The sequence below is a fragment of the Vanacampus margaritifer genome, chromosome 1, assembly GCF_051991255.1.
Source record: "Vanacampus margaritifer isolate UIUO_Vmar chromosome 1, RoL_Vmar_1.0, whole genome shotgun sequence".
Lineage (NCBI taxonomy): Eukaryota > Metazoa > Chordata > Actinopteri > Syngnathiformes > Syngnathidae > Vanacampus > Vanacampus margaritifer.
In genome coordinates this window covers 25420817-25439256 of record NC_135432.1, presented here as the reverse complement: position 1 = coordinate 25439256, position 18440 = coordinate 25420817, and the positions used below count along the sequence as shown (strand labels likewise).

General features: G+C 41.2%; 1 protein-coding gene across 5 annotated transcripts in view; it reads left to right on the top strand.

Moving 5' to 3' along the window:
• Positions 1 to 18440, top strand: part of casz1 (castor zinc finger 1) — a 207482-nt gene that overhangs the window by 167472 nt on the left and 21570 nt on the right. For 3 of the 5 annotated variants that reach the window (XM_077542746.1, XM_077542737.1, XM_077542754.1), the window contains 6 exons: positions 3855 to 4752; positions 6467 to 6532; positions 10603 to 10699; positions 12977 to 13141; positions 15274 to 15446; positions 16107 to 16975. In XM_077542746.1, coding sequence (XP_077398872.1) covers positions 3855 to 4752; positions 6467 to 6532; positions 10603 to 10699; positions 12977 to 13141; positions 15274 to 15446; positions 16107 to 16975 — 2268 coding nt within the window. The remainder of the gene's footprint in view (positions 1 to 3854; positions 4753 to 6466; positions 6533 to 10602; positions 10700 to 12976; positions 13142 to 15273; positions 15447 to 16106; positions 16976 to 18440) is intronic. The other 2 variants (XM_077542742.1, XM_077542762.1) reach the window with 1 other exon arrangement.

The window sequence follows — 18440 nt, the reverse complement described above, 5'->3', positions numbered from 1 at the left end:
AAACAAAATTTAAAAATCCCAAAATTGAAAAGCAATAGCAGTTGGATTTAATTGACAAAAGAAGTGTGTTTAGTTATTTTGGAAATGTGAAATGGTCTAAAACACAAAATAGAAAACAGATTCAGGATCCCTGCTGTAGTTTTGAATGAATGTTGATGACATCAGGGGTGTCCAAACTAAGGCCTGGTAGTCATTTGTGGTCCACCATCCATTTTTAAGTGGTCCGTGGCATATACTAAAACTGATATTTTGCACACCACACAATGCGCGTTCAAAGAAAAGGCTGGAAGTGGGCAGTGTGAGAAGAGTAGGTGTCATAAATATGGGTGGGGGTGGGGTGTTGCAACACCCACATCCCATGGGTGGAGGGGGGGTGTGGTTGTGGAGAGTACCAATAGTTACTACTGGTAAATGGATTTTATACTTTATGCCGTAGAACTTTTCTAGATGTGCAAGGATTGAAATAAAGTATTTATCATTAAAACTGAAATGTAGTGAATAAATGTAAATCATTTTTAGAAACAAACATGGTTGACTCCACCCTATGCCCCATGTTTTTTTTTTTTTTATAAATTGCAATAATGATTGTCAAGTAACCGTTTTTAAAATGGTCTTCTTATTACAGATTGCTCTTTTTTCGGTTCTGAATGTAGAGATGGGATTCGGCTGTTATTCACCAGTAGTGGATATAATATGGTGGTTTATAACTTCAGCTGCAAACCACCTCAAAATCTTGAAAAATCCTTAATCACTTTTAACAGAACATTGTAACACAAAACAATTTTTCAAAATAGCTATCATTTCACATACATTTTCCAATTTATTTTTTATTTTTATTACTTATAATACTCTACAGTATATCCTTATCCTTCTATGGCAGCAACGTATAGTGTCAGGCTGAACTATTAAATGCCCCTTCCTTTAGGTGCCAAAAGCACACAATTTTCATCCATCCATTCTCCAAACCGCTTAGCTCTACAGTTATTGCTTGATATGCTACACAAAGTCAGATGTTCAAGAAGCCAAAGCTGATAAATATATGTGATAAAAATAAATAAATAGATAAATAAATAAATAAATCATCCTCGTTATAACACACTGCTTGTGCAGGCACTCCACACAACTCTGTACAACATTGTTAGCACTGTTGCTAGCAAAAAGTGTCCTTGCTGGTCCACCAATTTTACGGCTCGCTAATGTGGTTGATCTATAGTCACCATAACAATGACAAAAATGATACTCTCAATATTACAAGCTGATGCTGCATCCCCCCCAAAAAGTTGCATAATGCTTTTATAGATACTTAACATTTAATGCAACAATGTAAAAAAATGCCCATATCTGTTTTAAACAAGTGGTTTACATTGTGCAGGTATGATTCCAAAGTGACAAGCCTGCTAATGTTCCGACCCTAGATTAGTCCATATATAGCCACTAGCGTGCACCTTTATCATCAGCGACACCTCTGCCTCTCGTCCCGTTTGCAGACCAGCTATGCCACACTGATGCCCATATTTGGCTTGCCGAAAGGAGATATAATGCCCATCTGTTATCATATTTGCGAGGGAAAATGTGGCCTAATTGTCTCCAATATAGACAAGGCAGGTCTGTGTCTTGTTGCGTTTTCAAGTGTAAAAGATGGGAAGATTTTACAGTGACACCAAAGAGAACATTCAGCTGGTAAAAGAAAACTAATGACTGAAGATTTGTGTGTTGTTCACATTAGAAGGGATCAATAGAACCTTAACTGTCAGTAGGAAACAGCCTGATAGGGCTTGAGTGGGAAAAGTCATTTGCGCTGTTAAAAAAAAAAAAAGTTATCTCCTGTGTGTGGCAGCCCTAATCCTTGCAAGCCAACATCATTTGCCTTTCACTGATAGCATGGTCACATGGCTCCCTATCTAAATACACTCCTTGCTCTTTTTTTGTCTTTCATAGGCTGACGATAATACCGTAGGTCAATAAAATACTTAAAAATAAAATAAATAAAAAGCATGTTGGCCCCACCACAAATGACATATATATGGGTTTTATACAATACTCGCTCTGACGTAAAAAGAAGACATTATTCAATGTCAATAGAGATTAATCATAACAGGGTCAATGTTTAGTTAAGTGATTATCATATATGTTTAATTTTCAAATTGGCAATTTGGCGATAGGCTTTCCATCCAAAGAAGGTGATTGAAACTTTTTCATTATACCCCAAGTAGTCCAACGGAGTGCCATGTTGTGCCGCATAACCGGGTGGTATGGGTTGGTCTAGCCTAACTTTAGAGTTATATGATCGTCTGCATCCTGAAACGACCTGAAAAAATACAGCAGCACTAAAGTCCATTCAAACAGAGTTAGTCACACCTGTTGCGAAGGTTTAGTATGTGTATGGAAGCACATTTAAATGTTGTCAGCCTGTTACCCGTGCGAAAAAAAATAAAAAAGGGTGATGGCCTACATGAGGCACCTCCAGTTTCAGTTTATGTGAAAACATTTGATCAAATTATCTATGGCCGGCTCATTCATTCATCCATTCCTCTTAAATGTTTCATGGCCTTTTCGATCCACCGGATACTCTTTCACACTGATCCACCACGCAGAAGAGCGACCCCAAAGCAGTGGGTGGAAATTTGGGGATTATTTTACATGCTGCTCAGGAGATGTGAAAAGCAGAGCACAGCAACTCATTTAGCAATAACTGAGAAATTGGAGACAGGAGCTGAAATATTTGTGTATTAATTACACGAGTGGTAGGCGGTATTACCTCTGACCAGCTTAAGTGCGCTCTGCGGCTGAAAAAGCAATAAAGCACTTTTTTCAATGCGTAATGGGTAGACATGAAAACTTTGGAGCAAAACATTTTACAAAAAGTTCAGCGCTATTGTATGTAGGCTGTATGTAATGCTGCTTGGAGGAATTGCCAAAAAGTCTTGTCCAAACGTTTTCCTCCAATGCCCACAGAGATAAAAACAAAGTTTTGTTGTTTTGTTTAGTTGTTTATTTATTTATTTATTTTATTTTTTTTGGGGGGGGGGGGTAATCAATCAGCCGTCTTATACATGAGTACACACAAGACTATGAACATTTGTCACATGCATAGACGGTATGAGAAATATCAAATATACAAGTGTATGTTAGTTTAAAAAAATATATGGTAATTAAAAATGCAATATATTAATAAATCGGACTTTGCCCAAAAAAAATAGTTGTTTTTTATATGCTGCTGGCTGCTAAAAATTGGACGGTGGATCACAAAAGTCCCCTGGGCCGTAGTTTGGACACCACTGCCATGGAAAATGTAGTTTTTGCCCCATAGCTGATCATGAACTTGTTCTTTTTTAGACAACACACTTATGAGTAACTTTTTGGGCGGAAAGAAAGAAAGAAAGAAAGAACACATAATCATTTATCACATAACGCATTTGTGTTTTTAGTTTGCCGTGAATTGATTTAGATGCCATCAGAAGACAATAAGCCGGTTAAAAAAATCTCCAAGGTTTGTGTTAATTGTTTGCTTGATCAAGTCAACCTGCAAATTCTGCAAGAGCGTAACGTGAAACCAAAACAGGAAAGGTGCTACCTCAGACTGCTTGTTGACTGTTAGTCAAATGCAAACAAAAAACAAAACAAATATATGTTGTAACGCCGTTGTGTAAACTTTGTCAGGTCGGAAATAATAAGTATACAGTATTTTAGTTCATTAAATCATATTTTTGTTTGTATCTTATATGTACTTTTCAGTTCTGGATAATAGTCTTCCAAAACACTGATTCAGTGTTGTAAAATGCTGGACTGATGGGAGATTGAGGAAGCAGTTGTAAAAGTTTTACATGTCAAATATGATCTTCTTACTGTTTCAGGAGAAGCATCTGCCCTCCGAGACTATGCAGCCAACACAATGACCGAGTTTTTGGGAATGTTTGGCTATGATGACCATCATATGCGAGATGATCTTAGCAGAAAGCTCAGCTTTGAGAAGCCCAAGGCCACTACCTCAGACCCCTCAACCCTCAGCAGCGAAGAGGCCTCTCGGCGAGCCCGCTTTTCCAAGTATGAAGAGTACATCCGAAAGTTGAAAGCTGGTGAGACCCTACCTTGGCCCATGCATGCTTCCCCACCCAAACCAGATGACCTCAATTCAAAACTGTCCCAAGACAAAAGTCCAACCATGCTCCAGACCTCGGGTGGCCTCCCAGCAGCCGAAGCTCAGATCTACCCCACGAGCTTGGATCACAAGCAGCAAGGGGCACCTCCATTGGCTACCGCACAGCCATCTAATCCTTCTCACTTGCAGAACATGGCCTCCCGGGCATCCAAATATGACTTCTTCATTCAGAAACTTAAAATGGGTGAGAGTATCCAGCCCAATGGTAATGCTTTTAAACGACCCTCCAAATATGACCTGGAGAACGTCAAGTTCCTGAACCTTTTCAAGCCGGGTGACGGTAACCCTGACATGGGCGGGGCCATCGCCTTTAAGACTGGTCGAGGTGGTCGCCCTTCCAAGTATGACATCAGAACAATCCAGAAGCTTATGCCAGGAAATCCCGAAGGCTCGCTGATGCCCAACATCCTTGCAACCACACCGGGGAACCCTGGAGCGCCCGGTGTCCCCACCACTGGAGCGGCTGGGGCCAGCATCGCACCAGGTCTCACCGTGGACCAGACGGGCCATATAAGCTTCACCACATCTGACTACCTGAAGTCCAGCTTTTCCAAAACTGACTCCATCACCACTGGCACTGTGTCCTCTGTTAAGTAAGTCTGCTCATATATTCCTTTTTACTGAAGTGTGTCTTACTTCCATACCCTTTACAAGTTCATGAGATGGTTAGAAATTATGCCAGCTGACTTGCTATATACAGGGAGTCCTCGAGTTACGTTTACGCGACCTACGTAGTTTCGACTTTACGGCACCATGCCCCGTCCATAGAACCTTCTTTTTCGTTTATTTCCCGCAGTAATCACACCATTTTAAAGTTATTTAAAGTGGTCTTGTTGTTACCTCCAGCAACGGACGTCCATCAAGCTGGTCGGCTCGCCATCAAGCGTGTCACATTTCCGTGTTTAAGTTTGAATTAGCTTTGCTCTGCCGTCCATCAGCAATGAATGTCCATGTGGAAGCACAAACTATTGGTTCAGGCTCTTCCAGGTTGTGCAAATATGTTTTTTTTTTAATTACTCTACAAAGTATTTTGATGTGAATATCCACTTTAGTGGGGAAATCCGACAAGTCGAAATTTGAGTTACATCTTCAGCGTAGGAACGGAACTCCGCCGTAACGTGAGGACTCCCTGTAGTGGATGGACAAATCTGGGTTCACATATTCGTTGGAAGCTCAGTTACAATTATTACTTCTCAAAGGAGCAGCTTGGCGCTCCTGTGAGCTCACACACACGTAACTGCTACAGCAAGTCAGTTTGTCCAACGTAAAGGTAATTGCTACCTTGGCTGAAGCCAACAGCACTGTAGTGTGAAATAGTGCATGGAGCCCAATAGAACTTCGACATGATGAGTTGCGAAGGCACATGAAGTGTTTACTCGCTGTAGAGGCCCCTTGGAGACTGATTTAGCACAGTCATTGCAAAGTGACTGACTTGGTTCATTTAGGCTCGGGTGTAACAACCCTCGCTTTAATTACTTTGGAGTCACGGCTAACCTACCGGCGATTCACAGGGGCACATGCAACGCTGTCTGAGGAGCACACTTTAAAGCAAACGAACGAGAGGTAGGCTTGTGTGCGCTACCGGTACCAAACCACTGTTTGATTAGTTTTAATCTTGTTTCTGGTTAGCTGGGAGCTATCAAAGGCAGCGTTCAAGAGCCCTCAGGCGCGTCTCCCTCAGGGTCTGGCCTTGGTTGGATCGTGGCTCACAGGAGGTACAAGCTTGGCTAACTGACCCGTTTAGTGCGCGACATGGTCTGGCAGGACGTCCTCCCCTCTGGGCCAGATTAACCCCAGGTCATTCCCCATGTGGAGCTTCACATGGAACTAAATGCCGCTGCTGAGGGGGACCAAAGCTGCATTATTGCTGTCATCCTACAGATAGTACTGTAACCTTACAAAGGGAATCTTATCTCCGGTGGAAAAAAAAAAGACTATCCATTTAAATCCATTCAAAGTTGATTCAGTTGGATATCTGTATAGTCCCATAAAGAGGATAGAATTTTCTTCCACCAGCGCATTATCCAGTTTTGCATATAAGCACTCACCAAAACACCCCCATAAAAGATTAATGTCCTTTTTGCTCCTGCATTTCTCCTTCCATTGGCTGAAAGGCCATGCATCAAATGTGTGCTCCTTCCATCTCTGATTCATATGGCACAGGAAAATGCTGCTCTGCCACGAGAAAATGTGAATTGATAGTCGAAAGTTTCCGCAAGTAAATATTGTGTCACTTTGTGTTTATTAACAACAGGCAGCCCAAAGCTGCCATTAATCCTGTCCCTTTTGTGTTTCCTGCGGCATTAGGAATGGCCTGCCACCAGATAAACCTGCCAACGAGGACGTCAACCTCTACCAGAAATACATCGCCAGGTATGCAAATCCTTCCACGGGCCATGCTAAGCACCGATGAAACAATGCATCCAAACAGAGACAAAGCCTTTCCCCTTCCGCTGATGGTGTTTTATTCAGTGGTGTAACTAGATTCTGCTATGAAGATGCTCCGCGTGCAGTGAATTGATTAAGAAAGGCTTCAATTTATGTGGCGAGCGGGATGAAAGGTAATGAAAAAGAAATGGGTTGATTGTGCCTGTGACTGTAAATGTTTGAATACATTCCCGCAGTGCGTATACTGTGTATACAGTATGTGCTAAAACCCAGCTTTCATTTGACATAGGAGAAAAGCTCATTATTGGCCAGTTCCACTTAATTTTTAAGATGCATTAAAACAACTTAGTTCAGTGGTTTCTTTACCTGGGTTTGATTGTTGTTCGATGAGTCAGTTTCAGGGGTTCCGCGGAGGTCAAGACACACACACGCGTTTCAAGTGATTTGTGATCATCATTGGCTGCAAGTGATCACACAAAATTGCTTGGCCTATCTGTGCTGCAGGGAATTTGGTGCGCTCAGTAGTCGACTTGTGGCTGATTTCAAATTCAAGATGTATTGTCATTGTCACAGAAAACAACTAAATTATGTTTGGAGCATCAACAATGCAAGATGTAAAATGTCCACAAGTGCATAAACCACACCTTTATTATTGTAATCCCGTCATACAATGTTGAGCAAAAAAACAAAGTGGTTGAATGTATAACGGATCGTACGGTGTTCCACAGGGTTCAATTCTGGGGCATGTGCTGTTTTCATTGTATCTTCTACCCCTGCGTTCCATCTTAAGAAAACAGCGGTGATTGTTTTAAAGTGCTCTACAAATATGGAGTTGAGTAATGGGAGTCAGCCTCCTAACTGCATGGTTTGCAATGCCAAGTTGAGCAGTTCTAGTCCAGCACAACTAGCTATCAAACAAAACTAAAGGAACACTTCCTTAGATGCATGTAAAACTTTCTGAAAACAAGAAGAAGTGAGCCAGTTTTGAAATTTTTTCTTTAGGTATGCCACTCATGTGTTAAATGCACTCTTATAAAAAGTCAATTGCAAAAGAAAAAAAGAACAAATCAGGGAATGAGAGGTGCCTTTCGATGGCCACAGAACAATGCCTGCCCCTCTGTTTTGTTCTGGCTTCATTTAGGGCTGATGCTCAAAGGTGATTATCACTTGTTTTGTTTATTCTGTCTAAAAAAGAAAGAAAAGCAGCATTTGAAAAGCCGAAGTGGCTTTGGCGTTAATGATTACTTCTCCAAGCCATAACATGAAGGGCACAAATCAAAGCCTTGGCACTGACACACACGCGCAAACACACGCACGTACAAAACCCCTTCCTTGGACTGATTACATTTTGCAAGAAGATTTAATTAAGGAATTTTTAATGAGGCTTCTGCTGGCACTGCCAAGAACTGTTTTGATATTTGCACTGCATAATGCATAAAATTTGTCTAAACATCTCGGCAGTTGATGCACGGGGAGGCTGCAGATAAGCTCAGATACAGTTTCAATTTCCGTGTCGGGTTGGGTTGGAGGGAAAGAGAAAGGAGGGATGGAAAAATGGGAAAGGAGAGCTCATAAAAAGGGCAAATGTAGCACAGAGCGGGAGGGAGGTAGGAGCGGGGGAGGCTCCTCCTTGGAGCTAATGAGCGCACACGACTACTAAAACTAGCTTTGTACATGTGTTTGCACCCCAAAAACAAAAAGTTATCTAATCTCCTCACCACAAAACATTTGACGCTTGCCTGGTAGTGTTTAGTCGCACTTTTCCCCTCTTGCAGCCACGAATGGCCTCGCCACTTTGATCTGTGTCTCTATTGTAACTGGAGATGCGCTGCAATCTCTGCATCGTGGCCATATTAATATTTAATCTGCAGCTGAATAGCGCCGGCCCATTAGGCCCCCTGACGCGGCAAGTGGGAATTGTCCAGAGGCAAAGTGATACAGCTGGGCAATGAGCAGAGGGGTGGGCCGCAGTCTCGGGGGGCTCGCTGTGTTCATAAGGACGGACGCCTGTGAAAGACGAGTGTATTGAAAGCACAAATGTTTGGGACATGTGTTGGCTTTATTGCTTTTTAAAGCCCCTCCTCTATTTATTTCTATCACAGACGCAAACCCACTTTCACACACATGCATCCAACTTAAAAAAAAAAAGTAGTGGATATGGCGTTCAATTAGCTTAATGAACTCTGCAAAGTGATCTGTAAATGCAGCTCTGGGATAATCTGAACAAGGAAAAAACAGAAAGCGAGATGGGAAAAAAAATATTACTTAGTCCCCTTCACTCCCCCTAAACACACACACACACACACACACTCCCTCCTCTTGCACTAGCAGATGGAGTTCTTGGCAGCAGCGGTGCAATGTTTATTTGTGTGTTTTCACTGGTAATTGGAGGATTTTAACAGTCATCATCGTCTGGCTTATAATCAGCGCCATAAAGTTGCTGTACTGTAGCAGGCAGCAGCAGCCTTTTTCGATCTAGACACGAAGAGATAGTGACGGGAAAGATTAAAGTTTAAAAAAAAAAACAGCATGCTGTTTCTACTTCTCAAAATACGAGAGCCTTTCCTCCCAAATAATGCAATAATGACATCGATTTGACAAGGATTTTCACAGCGTCGAGACATAAAGCATCAGGGGGCTTCGGTGTGTGTAATAAGTGTGTCTTACAGCCGCGTTGGCAATAAATGGAGATAATTTGGCAGAAATTGGTGTGACAGACTGGTAAATTGTCGCAGCAGTGTATGGAGTGGGTTGTGGGAGCAGCGGCACTTTGAAGGTGAGATGAGCGTCATGCCTTTGAAAACTCGCTCACCTGTTTTATTGCAGCCACTTTCACTGTTGACAGGCTCTTTGATAGCCTTTATTGTCACACATCTGTCCGAAATGGAAGGCCCCTCCTCGGCCTGCTCTTACAGTATGTACAGGGGAGAAATCATACAACCAAAAAAAGAACATTAGTCGTCATCATGCAAGGGGTCAAAGTGCAGAGGTATGGGCCTGGGTTTTTCAAAAAGCACACCATCCCGGTTTGAAAATTTTGCTGATGGAATCAGGAAACAAACGTTGCTCATCTTATCATCTGTCCTCACCTCAATGCTAAGCTGCATCCACGTTATAACCACTGCAACATACGAGTTTAGCTGAATTTTGCACAAGATGCACATTACACTGTATTTTCTACATAGTTAAATAAGTCATCTTTTGGTCTTCTTTTTGTGGATTGTGGTTACGCAAACTGCATACAAAATTAATCTGCCAACAAGCCCCACGGCACAGTTTGTGTGTCTATTGTCAGTGCGGCCTTTGTTTTAAGAAAATGAAACCACATTGGAACTTTGAAAATGGAATAACATTGAATTGACTGCAAAACACAACAATCTTCAACTCTGTGCTCCCCACACTTATTGTTGCTCCTTTATTTTTGTCATTACATATTTGCCTTATACTTTAGTGTGCATATGCATCATGATGGCATTTTACTGGTGGTAACCAGGCTGTGGCAATTGCATTTATTTTCAGGGACGATGTTCCCGATAAGTTCCAGATAAATTCCACTGATTGGCTATAGTAAGACTGTAGTAAGAAGAACTGAATGCGATTTGACTCATCTACAGCTTGCAGTCATGCCTGTTCCTTTCATATTTCAGTGTACAGTATGTCAGTATTATAAACGTTCAAAGAAGAAGCACATTTCAGTCAAGTGCAGTATTTTCATATATTTTTTAAGAAAATGGGCATTTGTAGCTCAAAACCTTGAAGTGATAGCGGAAAAATTGAGATCAGTTTTTATTCTGCACTAAAAAAAATTATTGCAGACCCAAATCCACAAAAATTGTGTTCCCCGGTGTAATCCAGTTCCAACATACAATTTTGTATCCACATATACACCACAATATAGTGCACTACTTTTACTCAAAGTTCCTTCTAAATTCCTGGATTGTTGGTATAAGATTTGAAGAAGTATCACCACTTTTTTTTCTTCAGTTGTCATTACCTTTTTTAATCTGAATAATTGACTTTTTTCATTTGTCTTTTGTCCCTCGTTGATTTTTCAGGTTTTCTGGAAGTCAACACTGTGGCCATGTGCACTGTGCATACCAGTACAGGGAGCACTACCACTGCATGGACCCTGAGTGTAACTACCAGGTGAGCGTGAGTAATTTATCACTTTTTGAACAGCACTCAATGACAATGTTTAAACAATGTTTAATGTTTGTGCAATATGAATACATTTCTGCTCTCTCATCTAATAGAAATGGTGTTGCAACATTTTATAAGTTTCAAGAGACTTAGTTTGGAACAAAATGGTGTTCCTATAAAAAATGTTGTTTTGTCATGCTAGGAAAATGGAGACAAACAGTGTGATGTGTCATCTTTTCATTATTCATAACATCCTGCCAAATTTTAACTAATAATACGTTTGTTAGCCTGTGGTTTTCCAAACAGAGCATTGTTTCGTTTGCAAGCGTCCTCTGGCTATTGCTGTTCCGTGCTTGAAATGTCTTTCTGTTTCTGCTGTTTACTTAGCAATATGCCTCATTTAAAAATATACCACTGGGGAAGAGTTGTCTCTAATCGCATTTCTTGCGTTTAACCTCATGGGTAGGAAGAAGACAAATAATGCAAAGCAAATCAAATAGCCTTTGCTGAAGCTTATGGATTTGTACCATTTTCTTTTTTTGTCGGCCACTGCTCAGGAAAGATTAGCTCTCAATAAAGATTGGTTAAGAGGTGGAAAGTTTTCAGCTTCACAGTCTGATGAGACGCACTCTGGGAGGAATACAAAGGAAAATCGTTTCATGTCATCATTTAGAGCGTTAGTTCAGGTTATCACAGCAATTTCCATGCTTGGGCCCGTGTTCCTTGCAAATATTCTCTGTGAGGCACTGTGGGTGTCAATTCCCTGAAAAGGAAAAAAAGCACATGATGAGCAGTCTCTTTCGAAGTGATAACTCATGAAATGTTACATGACACACACTCCTGGAATATTATCCCACTGCCAGCCGCTGGCCGATTGGCTGAGTCTTAACATTCTCCTTTCATGGGCTTGCACATGAGGGACGGTGTGTGCATCTTGCCACACTAGTGGGAATCCTAAAATAAATTGTAGCAAGTGGCTCCCAACCTTCATCACCACTCCACTGAAAATGAGATCTTTTTCCCAGTCAGCTCTCTCCATGGCCTATTTTGGACGCCTTGATGGATCGAATGTACAGGGACTGCATTTCCACTCATCTTCCGGTCCACATCAGACTCACACTCAGACATACGCGGAGCTTTTTTTTTTTTCCCCAGGAATTTTCTAAAAGAGCTGAATATTAAGAATCCTACTGAAGCCTTCGCTCTTTGAGTCAAAGGAAAAAAATAGGCGGTGCAGGGAAACGGGCCAAGAGCGACGAAGAGGCGCTTTTTTATATTTTGTGCGTGAGTGGAACACACAACACAAAGCAATTAGCCTACTTTGTAGAGCAATTAGTTGCTTTTCAAAACACTTCTTTCTGATGTTTTTCCCCCTCAACTGGAGATGAATATGGATTGAAGACAGAAGTGTCTCATTGATTTGCGCGTCTCCCGTTACAGTTTCTGTTACATCAGCTTAAGGCCAATTACAGCAGATTTGGTTGCTGCGGGCCTCGGAGGAGTCACTTTTCTGCTTTCTAACTGCCGCATGTGGGAGGGATCATTTATTTAGTCATTTTAGATGCGAGGTCTCTTAGCGCATGCACTCATAATAAATGACAGCAAAAGCAAGTGTTCATGAATTGAAATTGCACTTTCAGCAAATGAACGTGAAACCTTATCTCTGCAAATTAAAAGGGGAACAATCCTTTTTGGGTGGCTTGGCTTGTTCATTTGTCTCTCCTTTTTTTTTACTCTCTACAACTAACATGCACTTTTTTTTTTAATTCTAAAGCCAGAAACATCAGTTTAATCATTTTCATTAAGTGGTTTAAAAAAAGGTCATTGCTATGAATTAATCTGTTGTAAAAAGCAGAAAAAAGCAATTATTTCTTAAAAATGACCTCAATAGTAAGGTAAACAGCTTAATGGGGCCTCTAGGCCATAAAAAATAAATGAAAGTTAAAAATGTAATCTTAGTTATTTTACATTTGTTAGAGTGGGCATTTTGACTAAAAGGAAACCAACTCAACAGCCACTGTTTGTGGAAACAATTCTGTCCCAGTGCGAGCATATGGTCTGCCTGTATTTGGAGAAGACACATGTATAAGAAAAAGCATCTTTTGAGTCGTCCTGCCCCCTCCATTCCCCATCATAACCTCCCAGCCCCCAACCTTCAAATGCCAACTGGCCGTTGCGTGCTGCAGCTGCTCTTTCCACTGAGATAAAATGACATGTTGCTGATTTTGTGCCTGCTTGAAATGAACACTAACCTGTTGCTTTACATCCTCCCCCCTCGTTCCATTGCAGAGGTTTACCAGTAAGCAGGATGTGATCAGGCACTACAACATGCACAAGAAGAGGGATAACTCCCTGCAGCACGGTTTCATGCGCTTCAGCCCGCTGGATGACTGCAGCGTCTACTACCACGGCTGCCACCTCAATGGCAAAAGTACCCATTACCACTGCATGCAGGTACAGCTCAACAACAAGAAAGCACCTGCAAACACGATACACATTGCTTGCACACACATGCAAAAAGGCTTGTTTGGCCTTCCATCTACAGTAAACCAATATTATCCAAACCGAGTCCAAGAGTCAACATTTGTTTGTTGACTGAATAGCTTTTACCTGGTAATGACATGAGAAAAAAAGACTGTAAGAAATTTGTCATATTCCTGACAATCTTTTGCAGCATTATAAAATCCGGGTAACTTTGCATGAGCATTTAGATATTGAGATAGCAAACATGGAACTTTGTGTTAAATCAAAATTAAATGATGATTAATATATATATATATATATATATAGAGAGAGAGAGAGAGAGAAATACATTTTCAAGTTGATGTGTATAAATGTACTGTAAAATCCAGTGAATTATACACTGAGTTATATGTGGATTATACAGGAGGCTTAATAAGAAATGAAAATGTTTCACATTGTTTACATGTTTACCAGTACTTGAGCAGCACCTGAGGGTTATATGATTAAAAAAATAAAATATATATTTTTAAATAAAATCACTGTTTTATAGTGCATTTCATACACAAAATAACTCAATATGCTTCACCTACTGTAATTGAAAATAACTTACTAAAATGATTAAATTGTACAGTGGAAGAAATCATGATTTTAAAAATACTTTGAAAGACTTTAATTGTAGGTTTGGGAAAAGTGCATACATTTTTACCTGAATTTAAAAGCATTTACTCTTTATTGGTATGTTTTATTGGTATGTCATTAAATCGTATTATTCACTCTGATAATGAAGGATACCAGGAAAACAAAGTACCGTATTATACACATGTAGAGAAAAAAAAAGCTTTTTAAGGGTGAATTTAAAAAAAATATTTATTTATTTATTTATTTAGCATATTATGTAAGGGTGTGTAATGTACAAGATTTTACGATATAGGCCCTATACTCTAGTCAGTTGTCTTGATTTTCTGTAAACGTCCTTACTAAAAACTGTCATCTGATAAGGAGCCAATCGGAATCCAATACGATTTTGTGGCTTTCTTTTAGGTCTAATAGTTTTGATGAAAAACAGTGATTGCGCATGTACTGTAGAACTAAATATAGAAGCTCATCGTAAAAATGTGGTGTTGTTAGAAGCTGTGACCTTCCAGTTTGAACGTAATGTAGTTATGCCACTATTTGAACACATTTTTATTGCGTTGTTGAGAAAACATGCTGCGATAGAAGCTTTAAGACACTAACCACAAACAGCAGACAGTTTAAATAGGGCAGCAACGTTAAAAAGTGTCATCTTGATGAAGGCGATGAGTCACTGACTTTAGCAACAAAAGCAAAATCGACACCCCCACATTCTTTCCCATCCACACTGAAGCGTCTTAAAAAAATGTGTATTCCAGTGAACAGCCCAAACGATTGAAGATTAAAATTGATGTATGGATACACACGTGGCAGCTGCTCCCACCTCTTTGTTCCCTCACTCCTTAATTGGCATGGATGAAATTCAGTTAGGTTTTTATGTAAATGTACACATTCTTCATGTTTTAGAAACAGGCAGACGCTTCAAAATTATTCACACGTCTGGTTTATTTTATTTTATTTTTTTACTACATCTGCTTAATTTCAACATGTCATTTTTTTTAACAATGTCATTGTTATTAGAACATTTCAGCTGTTGTTTTAACAGTGCTGACAAGCTGCCGGTGGGGGCATCAGCAACATTTTTCTTTCATTGTATGACTTAATATGGAGAAGTTTGTCATTTTGTGTGGGCGACAAACGCCAAGGAAGATATATTGTATGTTTGCTGCTTTTAATTCAAACATCACCATTCGCCAACCAGCACCTTCCCTTGTTAGTCTCAAGGGTTCAACTTGAGATCGTTCCCCCGCTCAAAGAGTGTTACAGTAAATTTGTGGTGACCTCAGCCTCCAAATGTGAGAGGAAAGTACTGTAGTTTCAGGTACCTCGTGCTTCTTGAAAGCAGCATCGCTTTCAATAGCAAACCACAAATTAAGTGTTGAACATGAGAACCATTTCTCGGCCGTTTTGTGAACCACACTTAGAGCTTCCTTCTTTGGCTCCTCTCACAACGGAAATCCTGCGGGCCGCTGTTTGTCTCTGCTTGACAGGTGGGTTGTAGCAAGGTGTACACCAGCACGTCTGATGTCATGACGCACGAAAACTTCCACAAAAAGAACGCCCAGTTGATCAATGATGGCTTCCAGAGGTTCCGTGCAACTGAGGACTGCGGCACGGTCGGATGCCAGTTTTACGGACAGAAGACGACGCACTTCCACTGCAGGTGACCACGTCAAAGCTACTTGTATATTTAGTTATTGCCCCTCCTTTTATTCAAATTTCTTCACACTGCATTACGCAACATAACCATTTTAGCTTAACCAGATGAAGTTTGTGCTAACGTGTTTTTTGAATGCTTGTTAAAAAATAATAATAATAATAATAACATCTAGATATTGACAAAACTTTGTAAAGGGGTGTGGCATGGACTGAGGACGAATTTTTCTTGGGAGCCAAAGATCTGATCACTGGGATCCTTTTCAGCCACGCCCCAAAAAAATCTGCAAAACTGAAACTGATCAGTTTCTTTCCATGTGGTTCCAGCTATTAGCTTCAAACATGAACATGTTTGCAACAAAAATCACATATATTCCATATACTCTTTCATGCAGTGTTACACAAGATGCAAGGAGAGCCACAACCTGGCAAATGACAAACAAACAGACCTGCTGTGGCCCACTTTCCAGTTTGCCCACAGCAAACTATTATGGAACGTCTTCCACTGCCAAGCTGTGGCGGCGTGTCAGTTAGCGGTTACTGAATTGCCTCTTTAACCCCATGACTGCTTGAGTTATACAGACCCCCAAGTGGACATAGTTACTTGCAGGTTAGGTTCTATGAAGCAAAACGTCTAACCGTCTGTTTTTGCCCCTTCGTTCCTCAGGCGTGCCGGCTGCACGTTCACCTTCAAGAACAAGTGTGATATCGAGAAGCACAAGAGCTACCACATCAAGGATGATGCCTATGCCAAAGATGGCTTCAAGAAGTTCTACAAGTACGAGGAGTGCAAGTACGAGGGCTGCGTGTACAGCAAAGCTACCAACCACTTCCACTGCATCCGCTCGGGCTGCGGGTTCACGTTCACCTCCACCAGCCAGATGACCTCCCACAAGCGCAAACACGAGCGTCGGCACATCCGCTCCTCCGGCGTCATGGGCCTCTCTTCCACCTTCCTGGCCACCAAAGACGAGCCCGAGGAATCGAGCAACGATGACCTGATGGACTTCTCGGCCATCAGCAGCAAGAACTCGAGTCTGAGTGCCTCGCCCACCACCCAGCAGTCCACCACTGTATCCCACCTCATGGCCACACCCACTACTGCTGTCTCCTCCTCCTCATCGGTGGGCCTCAACCTCAAGCCTACGCCATCGCTGCCCAGCATGGGCCAGCGTATGTCCAGCCTGCTGTCCCAGGCCCTGCCCAGCAACATGCCAGTGGCCCTATCTCTGTCCAACAGCACCATGGCTGCTTCCAGCCCCTTCTACTCGCTCATCCCCAGGTTGCCTCTCCAGCCTCCTCCACATGCCGCTGGCCTGTTATCAGCCGTCTCATCCGGGGCCCATTCCAATACCACCGACTCGCCAAACCAAGGCTGCTCTACGGTGGGGGCGGACGGAGCCATGGTGTCTACCCCGACCTCCTTCTCCAGCTCCTCCATCATGGAGAAGATCTCGGCCAGCAAAGGTCTGATATCACCCATGATGGCCAGGCTGGCTGCTGCTGCTCTGAAGCCTTCCAACGGACCGGATGCAGGTCAGTCACTTCAACGATGGTCATCTGTACAATCACAATTGATTTGGAAGCTTCAATTGGAGTCAGAGTCAATTTGTATCTGTCTTGGCCAGGGGTCTCAAACTCAAATAATGATGTCAAAGCAAGTCAAGTTTGTTTCTATAGCACATTTCATACACAAGGCAACTCAATGTGCTTTACACAAGAAAAAGACAACAATAAGCATAAACAAACACTGCGGTTAAGAGCAGAGCAGAGAAAACAAAAATAGCTTACAACATTTACTAAAAGAACATACATTGATGATGTTAAAACATAAGAGAGCAGACTTTTAAAAACATTTAAAAACATAGGGCAACTGTAGTTAGAGTCTATGTGTCTGGGCCGCATCAATTATTCCACAAAAAAGGTTTGAAGTTTTCAAGTACAACTAATCCAATCTTCTCAATTTTTATTAAAAACAGTTGAGAATATTAATGATTCTTCATAACTTGAACAAGATTGGTGACCCAGCTTTGCATACTTCTCAGCATTTCTGGTTGAGTCGTGACATCTGTTTTCTTGAGTAACACAACCATCTCTGTCCAAGTAATGTTGGTGTGTTATATAAATAAATAATTAAATACATAAATATAATAAAATGAAATAAAATGCCATCACATTTTTCTTGCTGTTTCCGTCGCAAACCTTTCCCTTCATGGGAAGACATAGCTAGGACTGGATCAGGGGCGGACTGGCCATCAAGTTTTTCGAACGATAAATATTAACTCATTCACTACCATCCATTTTCACTGAAGCAACCCCCTTCTCTCCTGGCTGTTTTACTAGATTTCGACAGATTTTGCAAGGCCCACAGAATACTGTGTTCTATTGCTATAAAACATGGAACCTACCAAAAGAAAGATTGGAGTCTCTTCTTTCAAAAGAAAAAAAAAGTATACTTGTATCAGTTTTGGTTTTACAGCAATTAGCATTAGAATATAGCTATGTTTCATTAATATTCACATTCCTGATGAAAACACTGGCAAAAAGAGCTTGTTGCAACATGGCCCTGGCTGATCTCTTATACTCTTCTGGCCTTTTGCTGCTGGCCGGTTTTCAGCCTGTTTTCCATGTCTCTCTCAGCCAACACACCTGAGGATCGTTATGCAAGCTTGCTGATTAGCTAATCGTTTGAAACACCTGTGTTTCTGTTAGAGACATGGAAAACAGACTGGTTATCACTGCTTTAAATGACCTCTTCATGTCAGAAGCTGCATCAAAAACTTCTGTATGCTCTTGCATAAAAAAATTTAAAAAAAATGTAAATACGTTTCTGGGAGTGAAGGGCAAAGTATTAAACGTGTTTACACGTTTTTGGGTTTGAATGAGTTAATAGGTGCATGTTTCCGGTCACTATGTGCACTCACTTCCCCTGGCGACGAACGACAAATAGTAATCGCTGGATGTATGAGCTATGGCAGCCCATAAGTGATAAAAAAAAAAG